The sequence below is a fragment of the Caloenas nicobarica genome, chromosome 1 (genome assembly GCF_036013445.1).
Source record: "Caloenas nicobarica isolate bCalNic1 chromosome 1, bCalNic1.hap1, whole genome shotgun sequence".
Taxonomy (NCBI): domain Eukaryota; kingdom Metazoa; phylum Chordata; class Aves; order Columbiformes; family Columbidae; genus Caloenas; species Caloenas nicobarica.
In genome coordinates this window covers 96,894,713-96,911,198 of record NC_088245.1, presented here as the reverse complement: position 1 = coordinate 96,911,198, position 16,486 = coordinate 96,894,713, and the positions used below count along the sequence as shown (strand labels likewise).

At 40.9% G+C, this 16,486-nt stretch overlaps 1 protein-coding gene across 1 annotated transcript in view; it reads left to right on the top strand.

Annotated features, from left to right (window-relative positions):
- OCA2 (OCA2 melanosomal transmembrane protein) overlaps nt 1-16,486 on the top strand; it is a 177,113-nt gene that overhangs the window by 17,387 nt on the left and 143,240 nt on the right. The window contains exons 2-5 of the mRNA XM_065653528.1: nt 5,067-5,165; nt 5,726-5,914; nt 9,424-9,481; nt 10,361-10,433. Of these exons, the coding sequence (XP_065509600.1) occupies nt 5,067-5,165; nt 5,726-5,914; nt 9,424-9,481; nt 10,361-10,433 (419 nt within the window). The remainder of the gene's footprint in view (nt 1-5,066; nt 5,166-5,725; nt 5,915-9,423; nt 9,482-10,360; nt 10,434-16,486) is intronic.

Below are 16,486 nucleotides of genomic sequence, written 5' to 3'. Positions count from 1 at the left end.
TACGCAGGCCTCCTTCTCCACTAGAAAAAGTGGCTTAAATTTTTATTGTATTTGTTATAATCTCTTGGCTCAGTAGTGTTCCTGGATTTTTGTTTAAGGGGCAACCTTACACTTATAATTGTTTTAGCAATTACACATTCAGGGAAGAATGCTAACTTTTCTTTTTCCTGAAGATATTCTGCTTTTAATGTTTTATATAGTGAAATATCCAATAAGTTATGTTCAAAACTGTTGATGTCCTTGAACAATACATTTGCTTTCATATTCACCTCTTCTTCAATTCTGACCAAATCCGTTCCATGGAAGTGAGAATTATTGCTTTCTGTTGTCATGGAAATAGCTCTTTTACTGATAGTTGCGTGCATGACTTAGTGTATGGCAGATGAAGCATTATATTAGCTCATGTTTAAAATGTATGCTTTTTATTATAGGGAATGAAAACTTAATGCATTTTGTGGCATGATTAATCTTTTCAATACAAGGCTAAATAATAGGTTCCAGCCAAAACCAGTGATTATTTTAAATGTTTGCCAGCTAACTAGGATGAGTATGGTCTTTTTCTTCCCCAGGTTCCTGTAGGACTTTGATTCTTTTGGTGTCCTCTGCTGTAGTGTATTTGGGATTGAAAGGCTGCTTCTTGCTGAACTGCAGTTCCTACCACTAAGTCTTCCTTTTCCTGTTGTTGAAAGTGGCACAAGTAAACACGTTAGGAAATGCCTGAAAATGCACTTAGGAGGCAGGTCTAGTGCTCAATGGCAGGAACTGAGTTATCTCTTTGGGCTTCAGCTAAAGTCCCCTGAAGACTTTGGAAGGTATCACCTGCAGGTAATGGAAGAACATGCAGCAGTCGTCAGCCACCGACTCTGAATAATGTCTAAGGAGTCATCAACCCATCAGTGTGTGCCGGGAGTGTCTCATATCTCTTCCTTTCCTCTCCTGCTCATCCTGCACCTTTCCACGTGGCCAGGAGGGCAGGAGAAGCCTGCTTGTCCTCAAACTGCCCAAATGAGTGTAGGAGTCAGGTCATACCTCTGCTGTACAGCTGTAGAGAAGTGCAAATTGACACCAAAATACTGTGAACCTTGCTCGTGCATGGGAGCAGTGGCGCAGCAAGACATTGTGGAGACTTTTGCAATAGATGCCCAGGGCTTGCATTTGGACCCTTTTATTTGTGAATGCTGTGGGTGAGATCCTTCTCCAGCTGCTGTGAGGCAGCTGGAGCTTCATCTATGGGCATCTCCATGACATGCAGAACCTGCTCCATCGCCTGGGGTGTGGACAGCCCTCCTACAATGCTGATTCCTCTTCTGGGTTGCTATGGAGACAGTCAGAAATTGTAATTGCTTGAAAGATTAGCAATGGGAAAGTATGACTTTGACTGCAAGTAACCAGTTCAGAAAATACACACTTCAGAACAAACCTGTACTCCTGCAGGGAGAGCCAAAATCTTCATATACGACTGTCACAGCAGTAGCCAAGTGGTTAAGAACACAATCTTCTGTTTGAAAGATTTTCCTAATTAAAAAAAAAAACAAACACATGCCCAGCTGTAGCAAATGTGGGAATGAAAGTGACCACAGCTGTGGTTTTACAGAAGACAGGATATGCTCTTTTTTTTCCAATGTCAGTTCCACAAGGATCTTTCTGTATGAGTGGTGCTTTGTAAGTCTTTGAAGAAGTCCTTGTCAAACACTTCTTTCCATAGCTTTTGGTTTTAATTTTCTCCCATCACTTCTGAGTGAAAGGGAAATGAGAATGTTAATTTGTTTTGTGAAGATCTATGCATGTATCTACATACAAATGTATACATATGTAAAAGCAATTATTTAATGTCTCTTCTCATATTTCACGTATAAAATACTGAAGATTTTTGAGTCTTAATCATGAGAAAAGAACACTGCACACAACTGGTGTCTGGTTTATCAGCTCCTCACATAGTATCAATGCAGACCAGTTTTTCTGATCCTGGGAACGGGTCTATCCACATGGGCTAATGAGCTGACCTGGTGATCAGCTCCTGGGTAATGTTGCTGATTTGCTCAGCTGAGATAGACTGTACTCCATTCTAGCATGTAGGGTTAACCAGTTGATTGTGAAGAAACATTCAAACTGTAAACTGATCCTAGGTTTGAAATGCGTCACACTGATGTCTTTCCCTTATTTACACGGTGTCATAATTGCCATCCATTTCCATGGCTGAGGAGCAACAAGAATGATGCTGAGAAAATTTTTGAGCATTGTGGACTTGCTCCTCTAGTAACAGGGTGTCTTTGGGCCTTCTGATGTTTTGCTTGCAGTTGATCTCTGTTGTCTTTTGATGAAGAGGATGACCAAATCACACCAACAGTGTTTCTGCAGAAGTATGACAGATACAGAGGGGCTTGCATTAGGCTCTCCATTAAGGGGTGAATTTCATTTTTATAATCCATGCTATTTTTTCCTGATGTTTTTTCAACTTTTCTTTCTAGAGCTTTCAGCCTTCAAGATTCTTTTACGCCTTAATTAGCTTTATTGTTTATACTACTCTCATTCTCTAATTAATCACATCACGGGGGAGTTGAGGCTCTTCTGCTTTTTCTCTAATTATTTTTCTTTTGTCAAGCCTGGCTGTTTCCTGCTGCTTATCCTTGTCCATGCCTTTTTACTCTCTACATATTGATGTTGTCATGTACTAAATGTTTTCACTTTATCTGAAGACCTTTTCCGTTTTCACTGTATGGACCATTCTTGGCAATTTGTGAAGCTCTACCATTTGAAAGTGGCAAGCAAGTGTGCAAAAAGAAGGCGAGGGTGATGACTTTAACTAGCCTTCTGGATCCTTCACTTCGGGTTCTATCATTTAAACCACCTTCCGCCAAACTTTTATCCTTTCTTTCTGGTTGCCATTGCTATGGTTGCTCTGCCCTTCACCACTCTTTGCAGACTGGTCACTCATGGCAGTGGTGAAGACTTACTGAGTTGGGAAAGTGTCAGCAGATGTGTATGCCTATGTAACACAAATCAGTACAGATATCAACCTCTAACAATTAGAAGAAAATGGAAGTTTTTTGTAGAAAGTTTTCTGGTTATTAATCTTGGATTTTGCACATGTCCTATGAGGAAAAGAAGAAAAGTAAATGTGGAAAGGTTAATGGTGTGTGCATTGTGAGGTTAGACCAGAACAGCATGTACTAGACATTATTTGGAGCCTTTTTTGTGGAAGAAGTGCCATCATTTTGTTTAAGAGCAGAAACAGCTAATTGGTCTTTGTGCGAGATAAATTTCTGTATATGCAAGTTCAAGGTCCACTGTCAGGATTTTTATTAAAATGGTCACCTTTGGATGCGAACTTTGAATATAGTGAGATGCCGGGATTAGCCAGGAGCATATCAGTAGTACTCAGTGAGCACACATTTCAAGTCCTGATAGTGTTTTTGCTATCCTTATGAATTCCATTTTGTAAAAGCTCTGGGCAATCTTTTGCATCTAAGGCTATGATAAGATTAGAATAGCACTTGCTTCAAAATACCAGAATTTCTCCACTTAAACTTGTTGTGTGAATGATATTCTCCTCTTTGAAAAAGGAAGCACTTCAATAGCTTCAGAGTATGCAATTATCTTTCCACAGACGAACTGTAAGTGCAAAGTAGCACCTGAATCGTAATCTGTCCAACATTTGACCCGAGGTACTGGATAATTCAGTCTCTCTAACTTATTCATTCTTTTCTGTTGAGACTGCAAATATAGTACTCACAGCAGAGTTTGAGTGAGTGTTGTGGCCACTCAAGGCTGAAACAACCATATCCAGTTGCTCTTTATCTGGCTTCTGAATGATAACACTACTAAACAAGCAAGCTGAAGCATTAACTGAGGGGTTTATATTTGCACAGTCGGAGTTCATGCATACCTTTACAAATTGCAAGGAATTCTACAGTCTTCCATTGTGTTATAAAGTTACATACACAGATTCTTCTTTTGGACTAGCCTTACATTTAGAACATTGAATTGCCAGCCACCTTTGTGTATTTATTTAGTTTTCTGTGGTTTTACAATTTTTTCCCCCCATAGTGCAGCAATAGCAGAAGATATTTTATGTTTCCTCTAAGTATCTCTGAAAGTACTGAGATCTGCATGTTGGCTGTATGTCTAGCAGATTTCTTTGGCACTTTCTGGTGGTGAGTGGTGCAGTTTTGAATGGAATAAATCTAAGCATGTCTGAATAATGGTGGTTTTGATGGGAAATGTCTCTGGAAGAGTCAGGTCTTGGGGAGTGCTCTAAAATGGCTCGATTATTTAATCTCTCCCAGTAGCTTGCCCCAAAGCTAAACCCCTGTGATTGTGTTTGTCTTCAGCTGTTTCTTAGGCTTTTATATTTACATTTTAGCAAAAGGCTTCTGAACAATGCTAAGCTGCAATATGGCAAGAGGTAGCTTACTCTCTGTTAATTATCTGCAGCACCAGGACCAAGACTTGACAGAAACTCTCTGGAAGAGATTGTGCTGCAAGAATGAAATATTTATACTTCAGAGAAATCTTTCTTCCCTTATAAAAGAGTGCTGAGGTTGTTGTAGAGATTACTGGATTTCTGGTGATCCATGTCTCAAATGACATTTACGGGACAGAAGTAATCCTATTATTTTATGTTTTATGAAGTATGTTAATGTGAACTTTTATGAATATATGTAATTATTTACCTTAAGAATTTCACCTCACTAATATTACAGCACGGTTGTTCCACTGTAAATTTAGGTGTCTAAAATATAAGCATGTGTGTGCGAGTTAGGTGTCTATTGTTCCTCTGGCATCCAGAGGGAATTTAATTGACTATTTTAGATGTCACTTTTAGGATAAGATAAATTTATTTTATGCAGTAGAGCCCCCCACGACTATAAGGAAGTAACTACCATGAATAGTTCAAACTTAATGAACACTTTAATTTAGGTGAACACCATTCTTAAAGGATATTTAACTAGTTAGATGGACTTGTAGCAAAATATTTAGAACTAAATATATAGAACCGAAGTGAATCATTGTGCTGCAGATTTACTGTTCCTTGTTGTTTTTTTTTTTTTTTTTCCTCTCCAAAGACATCACTTCAATTTTTCCAAATTATTCAGCTCAAGGTCAAAAAACACTGGCTTTACAGAGAAGACACCCCTATTGAAGGTTTCCTCAGAGGAAAATGGGTGAGTTACTTTCATTTTACTCTAAATTTTTTTTTCTAAACTCTCTTCTGTTTAATTGTGCATGGTTCTTTTTATATCCTGACACCAAACCTGCTGGGAAATAGAGTGAATGGCAGGGGTTGTGAGCAGAGAATTACTCTGGAAGAGCTTGAGTGGAAAGAAGGGGCTGTAAATGGGGAAGGAAAGGAGGTAAGGTCTGAGGTCAGGGTGATGAGAGAGCCCTAAAGGTGGGCAACCGCAGGCTGTGTGCAGCAGAGCTATAGGCATGGTCCTTATAGGGGACTTACACACCAAATCCTGAATTGCATCTGCCTGGTGCATCAGAGAGCTTGTTCTCCTAGGTGCACCTAAATGTCATGGGGTCTTTGTTTTTGCTCCACAGTCTACCCACCCGTGTGACCAAGGGGAGGTCAGTCTGTACTGAATAAATCTCTTTCTATGAATTTTTCAATTAAAATCTCTCACAATGAACATAAGGATATGCAAGATCCGTTGAATCTACTATCTGTTGAAATAAACCACTGTTTTGTTTTATTGTGTTCACTGAAAATGTGTGACAGGTTGCAGTGCATGGCTCTTCATAATCCAGATTTTACCACAGATGATGATTCATGGGACAACAGCTCTGCAGAATTTGAGCAAAGGATTCAACTGGGAAGTGAAATGACAAGTTTGTCCAGATCTGCTTCCTCTGAGAAATATGAAATCTTGGACAACCTTCATGTCAAATTCAATTTATCAAAGATGAGGTCTGAATTCAAACATTCATTTATTTCCTTTTCCATTTTTCTTCTTTTTTTTTTTTTTAAAAAAAAATTCTGCAGGGATTATTTTTTGATTATAGATGTCTAGAAAGTTATTTATTTTCTACAAATGAATAAAATAACACTCCATATTTAGGCTGCATCTTGCCATTGTTTATAAACCCTGGTGAAATTGATTGTATCCTCTACCTAATGATCAATAGCCCCTTGTTCTTACAAACATCAATCATAGCACCTATTATAAATTTGTAATTAAATACCTCCTATATTGCTTCTAACATTCCTTTGAAACCATTTTTTAAAAGGCCCTTGGTTGATTCCACAGATGTATTTTTAAGTGTTTTGTTGCTTTTATGAAATACTTCAATTAAAATATGTATCTAACACAGTCTTCCTGTAGTTATTATTGTAGCTTTTCAAATGCACACAATGCAAAATCTAACCAAGAATTTTTGTATCTTTAAGAACATTAATGTATTTCACGCTTTACCTCAAAGTAGTCTTTTACCTCATTTAGGCATAGAGGAAATTGAGTCTGTCCATATATTAAAAGATTTCAATCTGATAAGAGCTTAAATTCAAATTTTCTCAGGATATTTTTGCCTGGGATTTAACTAGCAAACCCTTTAAACTTTTATACTAATTCTCTCTGCCCCTTCCAGAGTTTCAATACTTTTTACTAGTTTGGTTTGGCCTCTACTCTGCAGATTTGCTTGGAGCCCAGCGCTGCATGTCCCCGTCTCTGAGTTGATCTGTGGAGCCTTTCCAGTGAGATGTCCTTGCCTCTTTTCCCAATCTGTGCCTTGTCTTAGCTCATCACTTCACGATTGTTCTCCTCCTTTCATTGTGCATTCAGTATTGTGTGGAGTGCTGCTCTCCTGCATTGCTGCTGAACAGATGGAGCAGGAGAATTTCAGTGGCTGCAATTAGTGGAACATGAGCAGATGTGAAGAAGTTTGGCAGGCGTCTTTCTTCACGCTCGCGGTAGCTTACCCTGGTATTTGACGGAACAAAGGCATCGAGTGGGTGTGTAGAATCCATTGTTTCCAATACAGCGTAGGATTATAATCTGGGGAGTAGAGCATTTCTCTGGCAGACCCTCCCCTGAAATATTTTCATTGCTATAGTGCAGGCCGTACATTTGGGGCCAGCTTCTTGGCCGCCATAAATCATCATAACTCCACTGAGATAATAAATGGAGCTAAACTGCCTAACACCACATGCAAATCAGACTAAAAATCATTTGGTTTAGACCAGGGGATGAAATCCTTCATAGATTTATACTTCATACATTTCCAACTGAAGTCAAATGGGATTGCTCTGGAGGCATATATCAGTGTGGGTTTTGACTCAGAGTTTGTACTTACATCGCTGTGCCAGATTAGTTCTGTAGGAAGAGACAGATTGCAAACCATGGCTGAGTCGAAGGCTGATCACTTCTCAACTGTAAGCTGTTAAAAGCGCTCCTTCCCTAATATGAAATGCTGTGAAAACAAACAGATGGGAGGAAAAGAGCTTTCTAAATTCTATATTTAATAAAATAACCATTCCCAAAAGCTTTTTTATTATATTTAACCAGCTTCTTTTGATGAGTTTCTGTTATTTACAGACAAGTGGTTATGAATTTATAAACACTTAATTAATGGGTTTTGACTTCTCTTATGTCTTAAAATCAAGTTACTGATGTTTCTTGTTTCAATAATAATTTGAGTTATTATTATTGATTTGGAAAAGCAAACAAAGTATCAAGTACATTAAAACAAAACCAATCTGGACTGGGCTTTAACAATTCATAACATAACAAATTCTCAAAAATACCAAAATAGAACTATAACGTGGAGATGGAGAGAACAGACAAATAGAATAGGGGATACATGACTAAGCTGGCACTAAGTATTATCCACAAATCACACAGTACTAAAAGAAGTTATAAGTTGTGGGGTGCTGATAATGGCTTTTGTTGTCATTCCTCTCTCTTCAAGACTTTATTACCCTCTTCTCCCTCTCTGCCTCCTTGTTTTTCATTAGAGCAGGGCTACTTGGCATTTCTGGAAGAAGCCACCTAGTTGGCTTCCTCTCTTCCTCTCCCTTCTCTAGAATTTTATGCTCTGCAAACTTTGCATAAAGTTGCTACCACATGTATTTTATCAGCTATCATAGCCCCTTTTTATCACTTTGTTTGCGGCAACATATTTTTGTTAGCTGCTTTAGCTGCCACTTCCCCCCTCACCCCCCCTCCCATTTTTCCTCTGCCTGTTTGGAGAATTCTAAAGAAAAGGGACATTTAGAAAGCAATGTTCCTAAAAAATGTGTATCCAGTCCCTCAAGCTGTTTTCAGTCAATGAACTTGATTTAGGGACTTATTTCCACTGTGATTATAAATTATTTCTGACTCTTTTCAGACTACTCTGCTTTAATATTTTGGTCTATAGCATCTGTCAATGCAACTATTTATTGCCCTTCTTTTCGACTAATTATCCTAGTAACTTGAAATATTTTCCTTCTTGCTTGTCGTCAGACTTAAATCAAACCTTACATTTGTCATTCTGTCAGAAAAGCAATGTTTGAATGCTTAATTTTGAAAAAGATGGGATAAGAATCAGTGCCTTCAATTAATGAAAAGTTGTAATAAGAGTAAAACACCAAAAAGAGTTCTGTAAATTAAGACATCTCTGTGACATACTGATGGGCAGCAAAATATAATTAGTTAAGAGTTGCCTTTTATGGTAGGATTAAAAAAATGGTAATTTAAAAGTGCTAAATCTTAAAGATTTCTTACTTGAGAGCATGCATTTTCAACATCTGCATTTTGAGTTATTCTTGCTTAAACCACTCATTTGTAAGCTCTGACGCTTCAGAAAGTTTGATGGCATCAAATCTCCAGAACTGGGCATTCCTTCAAATGGTGCAGCTGTGCTATGCAAACAAATGTCTAATTTTGCTAGTTGGTTTGTCTAGAGATGCTCATGACGTGCAGTTTTTTTAAAGAGACACTGTTAAAACCGAGAGATTCTTAAAGCTTGTTCTTGACTTCAAACTGTGTTTTCCCAACACCTTTCAGATCGTATATCAGAAGTTTAGATTTGAGGAAGTCATTCATGACACGACGCCTCCATGCAACAAGCTGTGCTCTCTGCCACCTCCCTGCCATGGCAATACTCCTTTGTCTCCCTGGCAGAGACCAGGGAGAGCTGATGGGGCTCTGGGTTTGCCAGGGGCTGGCAGCAGCAGTGCAGAAGTGGCTCCATGTCCCAGCACTAGCTCATGCTGCAGCTGGAGGGGTAAAATCTTTCTGTGCGGCAGAATTCCCTTATTTTCATTGAGGCTTCTCAAGCCCCTGCTAACCCCACATAGTGGTGTCCATATTCTGACGTAGTATATTACCACCCAGAAGTGCTCACCATGACGCTTCCGAAATGCCAGAGCTATTAAGAGAACAGAAAAGATTTATTTTAATCTAGACATATAGTAAACAAATGTTTCTTACATTTCAGATGCTGTCTAAAATTCCTGAAAGTTTCAGGCCTTTTTATCTTTGTAGTCGTCTGCTCTGTAAGTACTGAATTTGCAACTCTATCCCTCCCTTTCTCCTCAAGTTTCTTAGGATTAGTTCAAAGTGAGGTGTGATATTTGGTCTTAGCTAAAAAAAACATGTCTTAAGGGTGGCGACAAGATGGCAAAAAGTGAAAATAACATGTAGTGCACTGAATCAGACCACTGTTTGGTGTACTAGCCATCACAATGGACTACGTGGTAGTGTAGGCAGTTGAGTTTGAGGAGGCAGCTTAAACTCGAAATTCTGTGTCCCTAACGGTTGCCTGCTGAATTTAGGATGAGCTTTTACATATTGGCTAACACCTGGGGGATGTTCATGGGAAAAGCTCTGCTGGGGAGGAGGCACCAACAATTGCAGCTCTCCAAGGTGTGAAAGACAGAAGGCCAAGGGGAGGTGGGCAGCTTCCTACCAGGGCTGCCAGACACCTGCCCTTTTCTAACAAAATCTTCGAAATCTGCAAAATAGTAGACTGCAAGACTTGAGAAATATTTCACAAAGTTGGAGTTTATCCTGTTAGGTGCTGTGAGGAGCCTTTTTTTGGCAAGCAGAGCTTCTGTATTGGAGACAAAATAGATGACACTCTGGATTTCCTCAGGTGTGGGTGTTGCTTTCCAGATAGATCCTTAAGATTACAACTTTATCCTAAGAGATATGTGACTTCGGCAGTAAGCTTAAGGAAAGAATATTACTTGTCTTCGTTAAGTATCTCAGGGCTTCTTTTCAGTTGTGGAGGAAACATACCTGAAAATACTGAAGGGAATCTTACAATTTAATGTATAGTTTGAATGAGTCTTATTTAAATATTTGAGATAAGTGTAGCAAGTATTTTTCAGTTTGTGTTATTAATGCATGTTTTGTTTTTATCCTTGCCCTAGGTTTTATTTGGCATTTATCCAGATCAAGGTGTGTCCTGGCAGATGTTGGCTGTATCACCTCTGGAAAGCTTCTGTATCCTTTTATTGAAAAAAAAAGAACAGAGCAGAAACTCCATTAATAAACTGTTGGAACGGGTGGGTGTTTTCTATCTTATACCCTGAGTGGACTGGCCGTCCTCAGACCCTGGGCTGCATGTAGACATGTCCTTTGATGCAGGCCACAGTCGTGCTCCCTGTCCAAGTCATGCTGAATGGCACCTGTCTGCGGCACCTTGTGGCATCTGTTCAGTCCTTGTGTTCTATGTCTACATGAAGCCAAGAATGTGGAAGTGGGTTGCAGACCCAGTGAGATTAAGGCCCAGCAAATAGCTGAGACCATGGCTGTGACATGCACCTGGCTGCAGCAACTGCACCCCAGGCCAGTTGTATACTGTCATCTCTAACATCTGTAGTGTATACTTGCACCATAATGCCCAGTGATCTCCTTCAAAAGCAGGAAACTAGATGATTCACAGATATGTTTCCAGAATAGCTTAGCCCAGCCATATGGCTGGATTTGTGGCTCTGTAGATATTTTTCAGTGGAGATGCAGATTACTTCACAAATTTTCCATGCAATATTGTTCAATAGTGAATTTAAGCCCACAGAAAGATCAAGTAATAGAATAACCCAAAATAAAAATTATTCATCACAGGTAAACGCAGATCTGAATGTGAAAAGTCTTTGAGGGATGAGCATTCAGTTAGTAAACAAACAAAAAGTTTTGCACATAAATTACATTTCCTGTTCCCACTATATTTCTAGTTTAATCAATCTGGTCTGTAATCTGCTTGGCTCGTATTTCACTAGTGCTAGAATGTGATTTACCTATAGATATATTTCACAAGCTCCAGAGATGTCTTGCTTTGAAAAGGTGCAGTAGGATTTAATTTTTGAAATGATGATTTTTTTCTGTTTAACTGGGTAGTTTCATGGCTTTAATCAGGGATAGTCCATTTTAAATAGATTTGATTATTAGCATTCTCATTGTTGCCAATAATGACACCATATAACACTACAATTAGTAGGGTAAATGAAGAAGAAAAGTCTAGTGCCTGAGGGCCATTTATAATTAAAAGTTGAGACTGCTTTTTTGGAGGAAAGCAAGTGAAAATTTAGTAGGACCAGTGGCAACTTCAACTGTAAACTGCCATCAGTATTCTGATCATGTCAATATTTGTGTCCTTGAACAGTTGTTGGAATCTTCTACGTATGTGTGGTGCTGAATAGCATGAGGGCTGTCATGGCCCAGTCTGCCAAATGATGGTGTACTGGCAGCAAGTCTTTGAGTTTGAGTTTTAGTCCACTCCCATAGCATAGGTTGAGGTTTTGCTTTACTTCCACAGATTTTGGATTGGAATTATAGCTGTTGCATCTTACACATTGACTCTGCAACCAGTTATTCGTTTTGCTTGTTTCAGGGAAGTGCTGGTGGGACTGGGATTTGAGTGCAATTAAGGACGCACTGTTTCCTGTATTTCACATTTTACCTATCACATCAGGATGTTTTGATCCAAAAAGCTGCCAGACAGTCATAATATAGCAGTTCCCTTTCTTACTTGACAAACCTGGAGCTGAAGCTTCTTAGTTTGTGTCATGTGTGTTGAAAACTGAATGTTCTGTCCCTGTGTTCCTATCTGAGGTCACTGAGCTAGTGAAAAATATGTGAGAGGCAAGCAACCCAGCAAAGCCATACTTTGTTTTCAAAGTGATGTACTAATTCAAGCAGAAGGGTCGAGGAGAAATATTGCATTTCTAAAAGAGGTTTGGAAAAGGCACAGGCAATTCTGAATGTCATCTCACTGCCAGTCCTCATTTGCACAGAATTAAGCTCACATGGTTGTCCTCTACTTTGTTACATAGTGAGTAAAGTATTAATATTTTTGTCTAGTCTTGTTAACCATTGACATTGTAGTGTTGAAGATGTGGTTTATGCTGGCTGACAGACAGTGGTATTCCCAGTGGACATTAGGCTCTACACTCTGAATGTCTACAAGAATGTCCTGGTAAGCTGACAGGTGTGCTGCAGTAGTCCTTGTCAGAAAACCCTTAGAGGTCCTTACATGAGACTGCTTTGGGTTGAAAATAAGTCTCTCAGCTCATATGATGCTAAATTATGCAAATGAACACCTCATCTCTTGCTCATGCCTCAAAAGCTGTTAATAAGTGTTGAATGGGTACTAAACACTGTATACTTTTTTTCCTTATTTTTTAAATTCCTTCCTCTCATTTCTATTTCTTTCCCGAAATGCTCATGCACATTAATGTGTGTGTTATCGATGTATACTCATGCATAAAATGTGTCCGCATACACTAGAAAAAAATCAAAACCAAGTCTGAAATATTTTTAAAAATCAAATAGTATGATCCCCTTTGGACTTCATATCCTTCATCATCTTAGTGTCACTTAAGTATTTTTGTTTTTTTCTGTCATGCCCATTAGAACTCAGGATTGCTCGGAGGCAAGACGTTCTGTCTGGCTGCTGGGAGAGACCTGCATCTGCTGGAATGAGGGTCACCCGCTTTTCAAATGGCATCTCTTTAGCACTTTTCATAGAATCATTTTGGTGGGAAGAGACCCTTAAGATCATCAAGTCCAACCATAACCTAACTCAGGAACTAAACCGTGTCCCTGAGAACCTCATCTATATGTCTTTTAAACATCTCCAGAGATGGTGACTCGACCACTTCTCTGAGCAACCTGTTCCAAGGCCTGCTAATCCTTTCAGTGAAGAAATTTTTCCTAATATCCAATCTGAACCTTCCTTGGTGCAAACTGAGGCCATTTCCTCTCATTCTGTTGCTTGTTACTTGGGAGAAGAGACCAATCCCCTCCATGCATCAACCTCCTTTCAGATAGTTGTATAGAGTGATAAAGTCTCCCCTCAGCCTCCTTTTCTCCAGGCTAAACAGCCCCAGTTCCCTCAGCCGCTCCTCGTAATACTTGTGCTCCAGATCTTTCACTAGCTGTGTTGCCTTCCTCTGAACTCTCTCCAGCACCTCAATTTCTTTTACTGTAGTGAGGGGCCCTTAACTGACCACAGGATTCAATGTGGGGCCTCACCAGCACCAAGTACAGTGGAATGATCACCTCCCTAGACCTGCTGGCTACACTATAGTTGATGGAAATGAGGATGCTCTTGGCCTTTTTGGCCACTTGGGCACACTGCTGGCTCATGTTCAGCCAGCTGCCAACCAACACCCCCAGATCCTTTTCCTCCAGGCAGCTTTCCAGCCACTCTTCCCCAAGCCTGTAGCGCTGCCTGGGGTTGTTGTGACCCAAGGGCAGGACCCAGCACTTGGCCTTGTTAAGCCTCATACAATTGGCCTCAGCCCAATGATCCAGCTGGTCTAGATCCCTCTTTATGGCCTTCCTACCCTCCAGCAGATCAACACTCCTGCCAACTTGGTGTCATCTGCAGACTTAATGAGGGTGCACTCCATCCCCTCATCCAGATCATTGATAAAGAGAACAAACACAACTGTCCCCAATACTGAGCCCTTGGGAACACCACTCATGACCAGCCGCCAGCTGGGTTTGGCTCCGTTCACCACAACTCTTTGGGCCCAGCCATCCAGCCAGTTCTTTATCCATCACAGAGTACACCCATCCAGTCCATGCACCACCAGCTTCTCCAGAAGAATGCTGTGGGATACGGTGTCAAAGCCTTTACATAATTCTAGTTAAACAGCATCCACAGCCTTTCCCTCATCCACTAAGTGTGTCACCTTATCATAAAAGGAGATCAGGTTGGTCAAGCAGGATCTGCCTTTCATAAACCCATGCTGACTGGGCCCGATCACTTGGTTGTCTTGTATGTGCTGCGTGATGGCACACAGGATGGTCTGTTCCATGACTTCCCTGACACTGAGGTCAGACTAACAGGCCTGTAATTCCCCGGATCCTCCTTCTGGCCCTTCTTGTAGATGGGCATCATGTTTGCCAACTTCCAGTCAACTGGGACCTCCCTGGTTAGCAAGGACTGCTGACAAATAATTGAAAGTGGCTTGGTGATCACCTTTACCAGCTCCATCAGTACCCTTGGATGGATCTCATCTGAGCCCATAGACTTGTGTGTGTATGGTGTAGCAGGTCGCTAAGCATTTCCCCTTGGATTATCAGAGCTTCATTCTGCTCCCTGTCCCTGTCTTCTGGCTCAGGGGGCTGTGTACCTGGAGCACAACTGGTCTTACTGTTAAAGACTGACACAAAGAAGGCATTTAGTACCTCAGCCTTTCCTTCATCCTCTTTCACTATGTTCCTCCCCTCGCATCTGCCGAAGGATGGAGATTCTTCTTAGCCCTCCTTTTGTTGCTCATGTATTTATAGAAGCATTTTTTTTCCCTTTTATAGCAGTAGCTAGGCTCACCTTCTCCAAGAATAGAAAGCTCAGTCATTTCCTGATCACTATGTCCAAGGCAATTTCCAACCAACACATTACCCATGAGTCCTTCTCTGTTCACAAACAACAGGTCCAGTAGAGCACCTTCCCTCGTTGGCTCACTGACCAGCTGTGTCAGGAAGTTGTCTTCCATACACTCCAGGAGCCTCCTAGGCTGTTTCCTCTCTGCTGTGTTGTATTTATAGCAGATATCTGGTAAGTTGAAGTCCCACACGAGAACAAGGGCTAGCAATCGTGAGACGTCTCCCAGCTGCCTGCAAAATATTTCATCTGCCTCTTCATCCTGGTTGGGTGGTCTGTAACAGACTCCCACCAGGATGTCCACCTTGTTGGTCTTCCCCTTGATTCTATGGGGTAAGAATTGAGAAACACTCAACCCTATCATCACCCTCATCAAGCTCAAGACAATCAAAACAATCCTTAACAAACAGGGCTATCCCACCTCCTCTCCTTCCTCACCTACCGCTTCTGAAGAATTTATAGCCACCCAATGCAGCACTCCAGTTGTGGGAGTCATCCCACCATGTTTCTGTGATAGTAACTATGTTGTAGTTTTTCTGTCTCACAATGGCTTCCAGCTCCTCCTGTTTGTTGCCCATGCTGCGTGCGTTTGTATAGATGCACTTCAGCTGGGCCATTGATCCCACCCATCTTTTTCCAGTGAGAAGCCCTAATTCCTTTGTGGTCATTCTCAGGCACTTCTGCAGCATCTAACACATCTGTAACACTTGTGTGTCTTCTAGCACACGGGTCTCCATGCCCTACCTCCACTGAGACAGCAGACTGAAGGGCCTTGCTAGCACCCCATTCTTCAGATGCCGGCATGCCACCCTTTAGTTTGCCCCTGCTGCACCTGGTTTTCTCCCTTTCCCCTTTCAAATCTAGTTTAAAGCTCTCTCAATGAGTCCTGCTAACCCTTGTCAAAGGATCCTTTTCTCTCTTTGAGACAAGTGCATCCCATTTGTCCCTAGCAGGCCAGGTGTCATGTAAACTGACCCATGATCAAAAAACTCCAAATTCTGCCAGTGACACCAGTCTTGCAGCCAGGTATTGATCTGCTGAGTCTTTCTGTATCTTTCTCCATCATACCTTCCAACTAGGGGAACAGAGGAGAACACTACTTGTGCTCCTGATCCCTTAACCAGTCATTTGCCACTTGCTCTAGGTCCTGTTTGTTTGTTTCTATACCTTTACCTCTTGCTTGGATTTACTCTCCTTGTTTTTTTCCCATTAACTTCTTTTTCGTTAGCCCACTTGTATCTCTCTTTGCTTTGTCCATCCCCATGGATACAAACCTGCCAAGTAGCACTGAGTTGTGCTGGCTGCAGTTTCTGAAAACAACATCTTGTCTTCTGTGATAGTCCATTCGGTGATGGACTCGTGATGGTTCGTTTACCTTGGTCTTGAAGCGCAAAATTAAGGCAACCAAAATGCCAAGGGGTTATAACTCAATCAAACACTATTGCTTTATTAATTTGCCCATAAAGTGACACGCGATAGAGAGAGATGGAGAGAAAAGGAAAGGTAAAAAGAAAAAGGGGGGAATGAGGATTATAGCTACCACCAAACGAGTCCCAAGGGCATCCCTCTGGTCTCAGGTCTGGTGAGAAGAGTCCTTCCGGTCCTCCGACGTGATCCGGGATCCTTCGGTGGGGAGATCTCGATGATGTCTTGTCGGGAATCG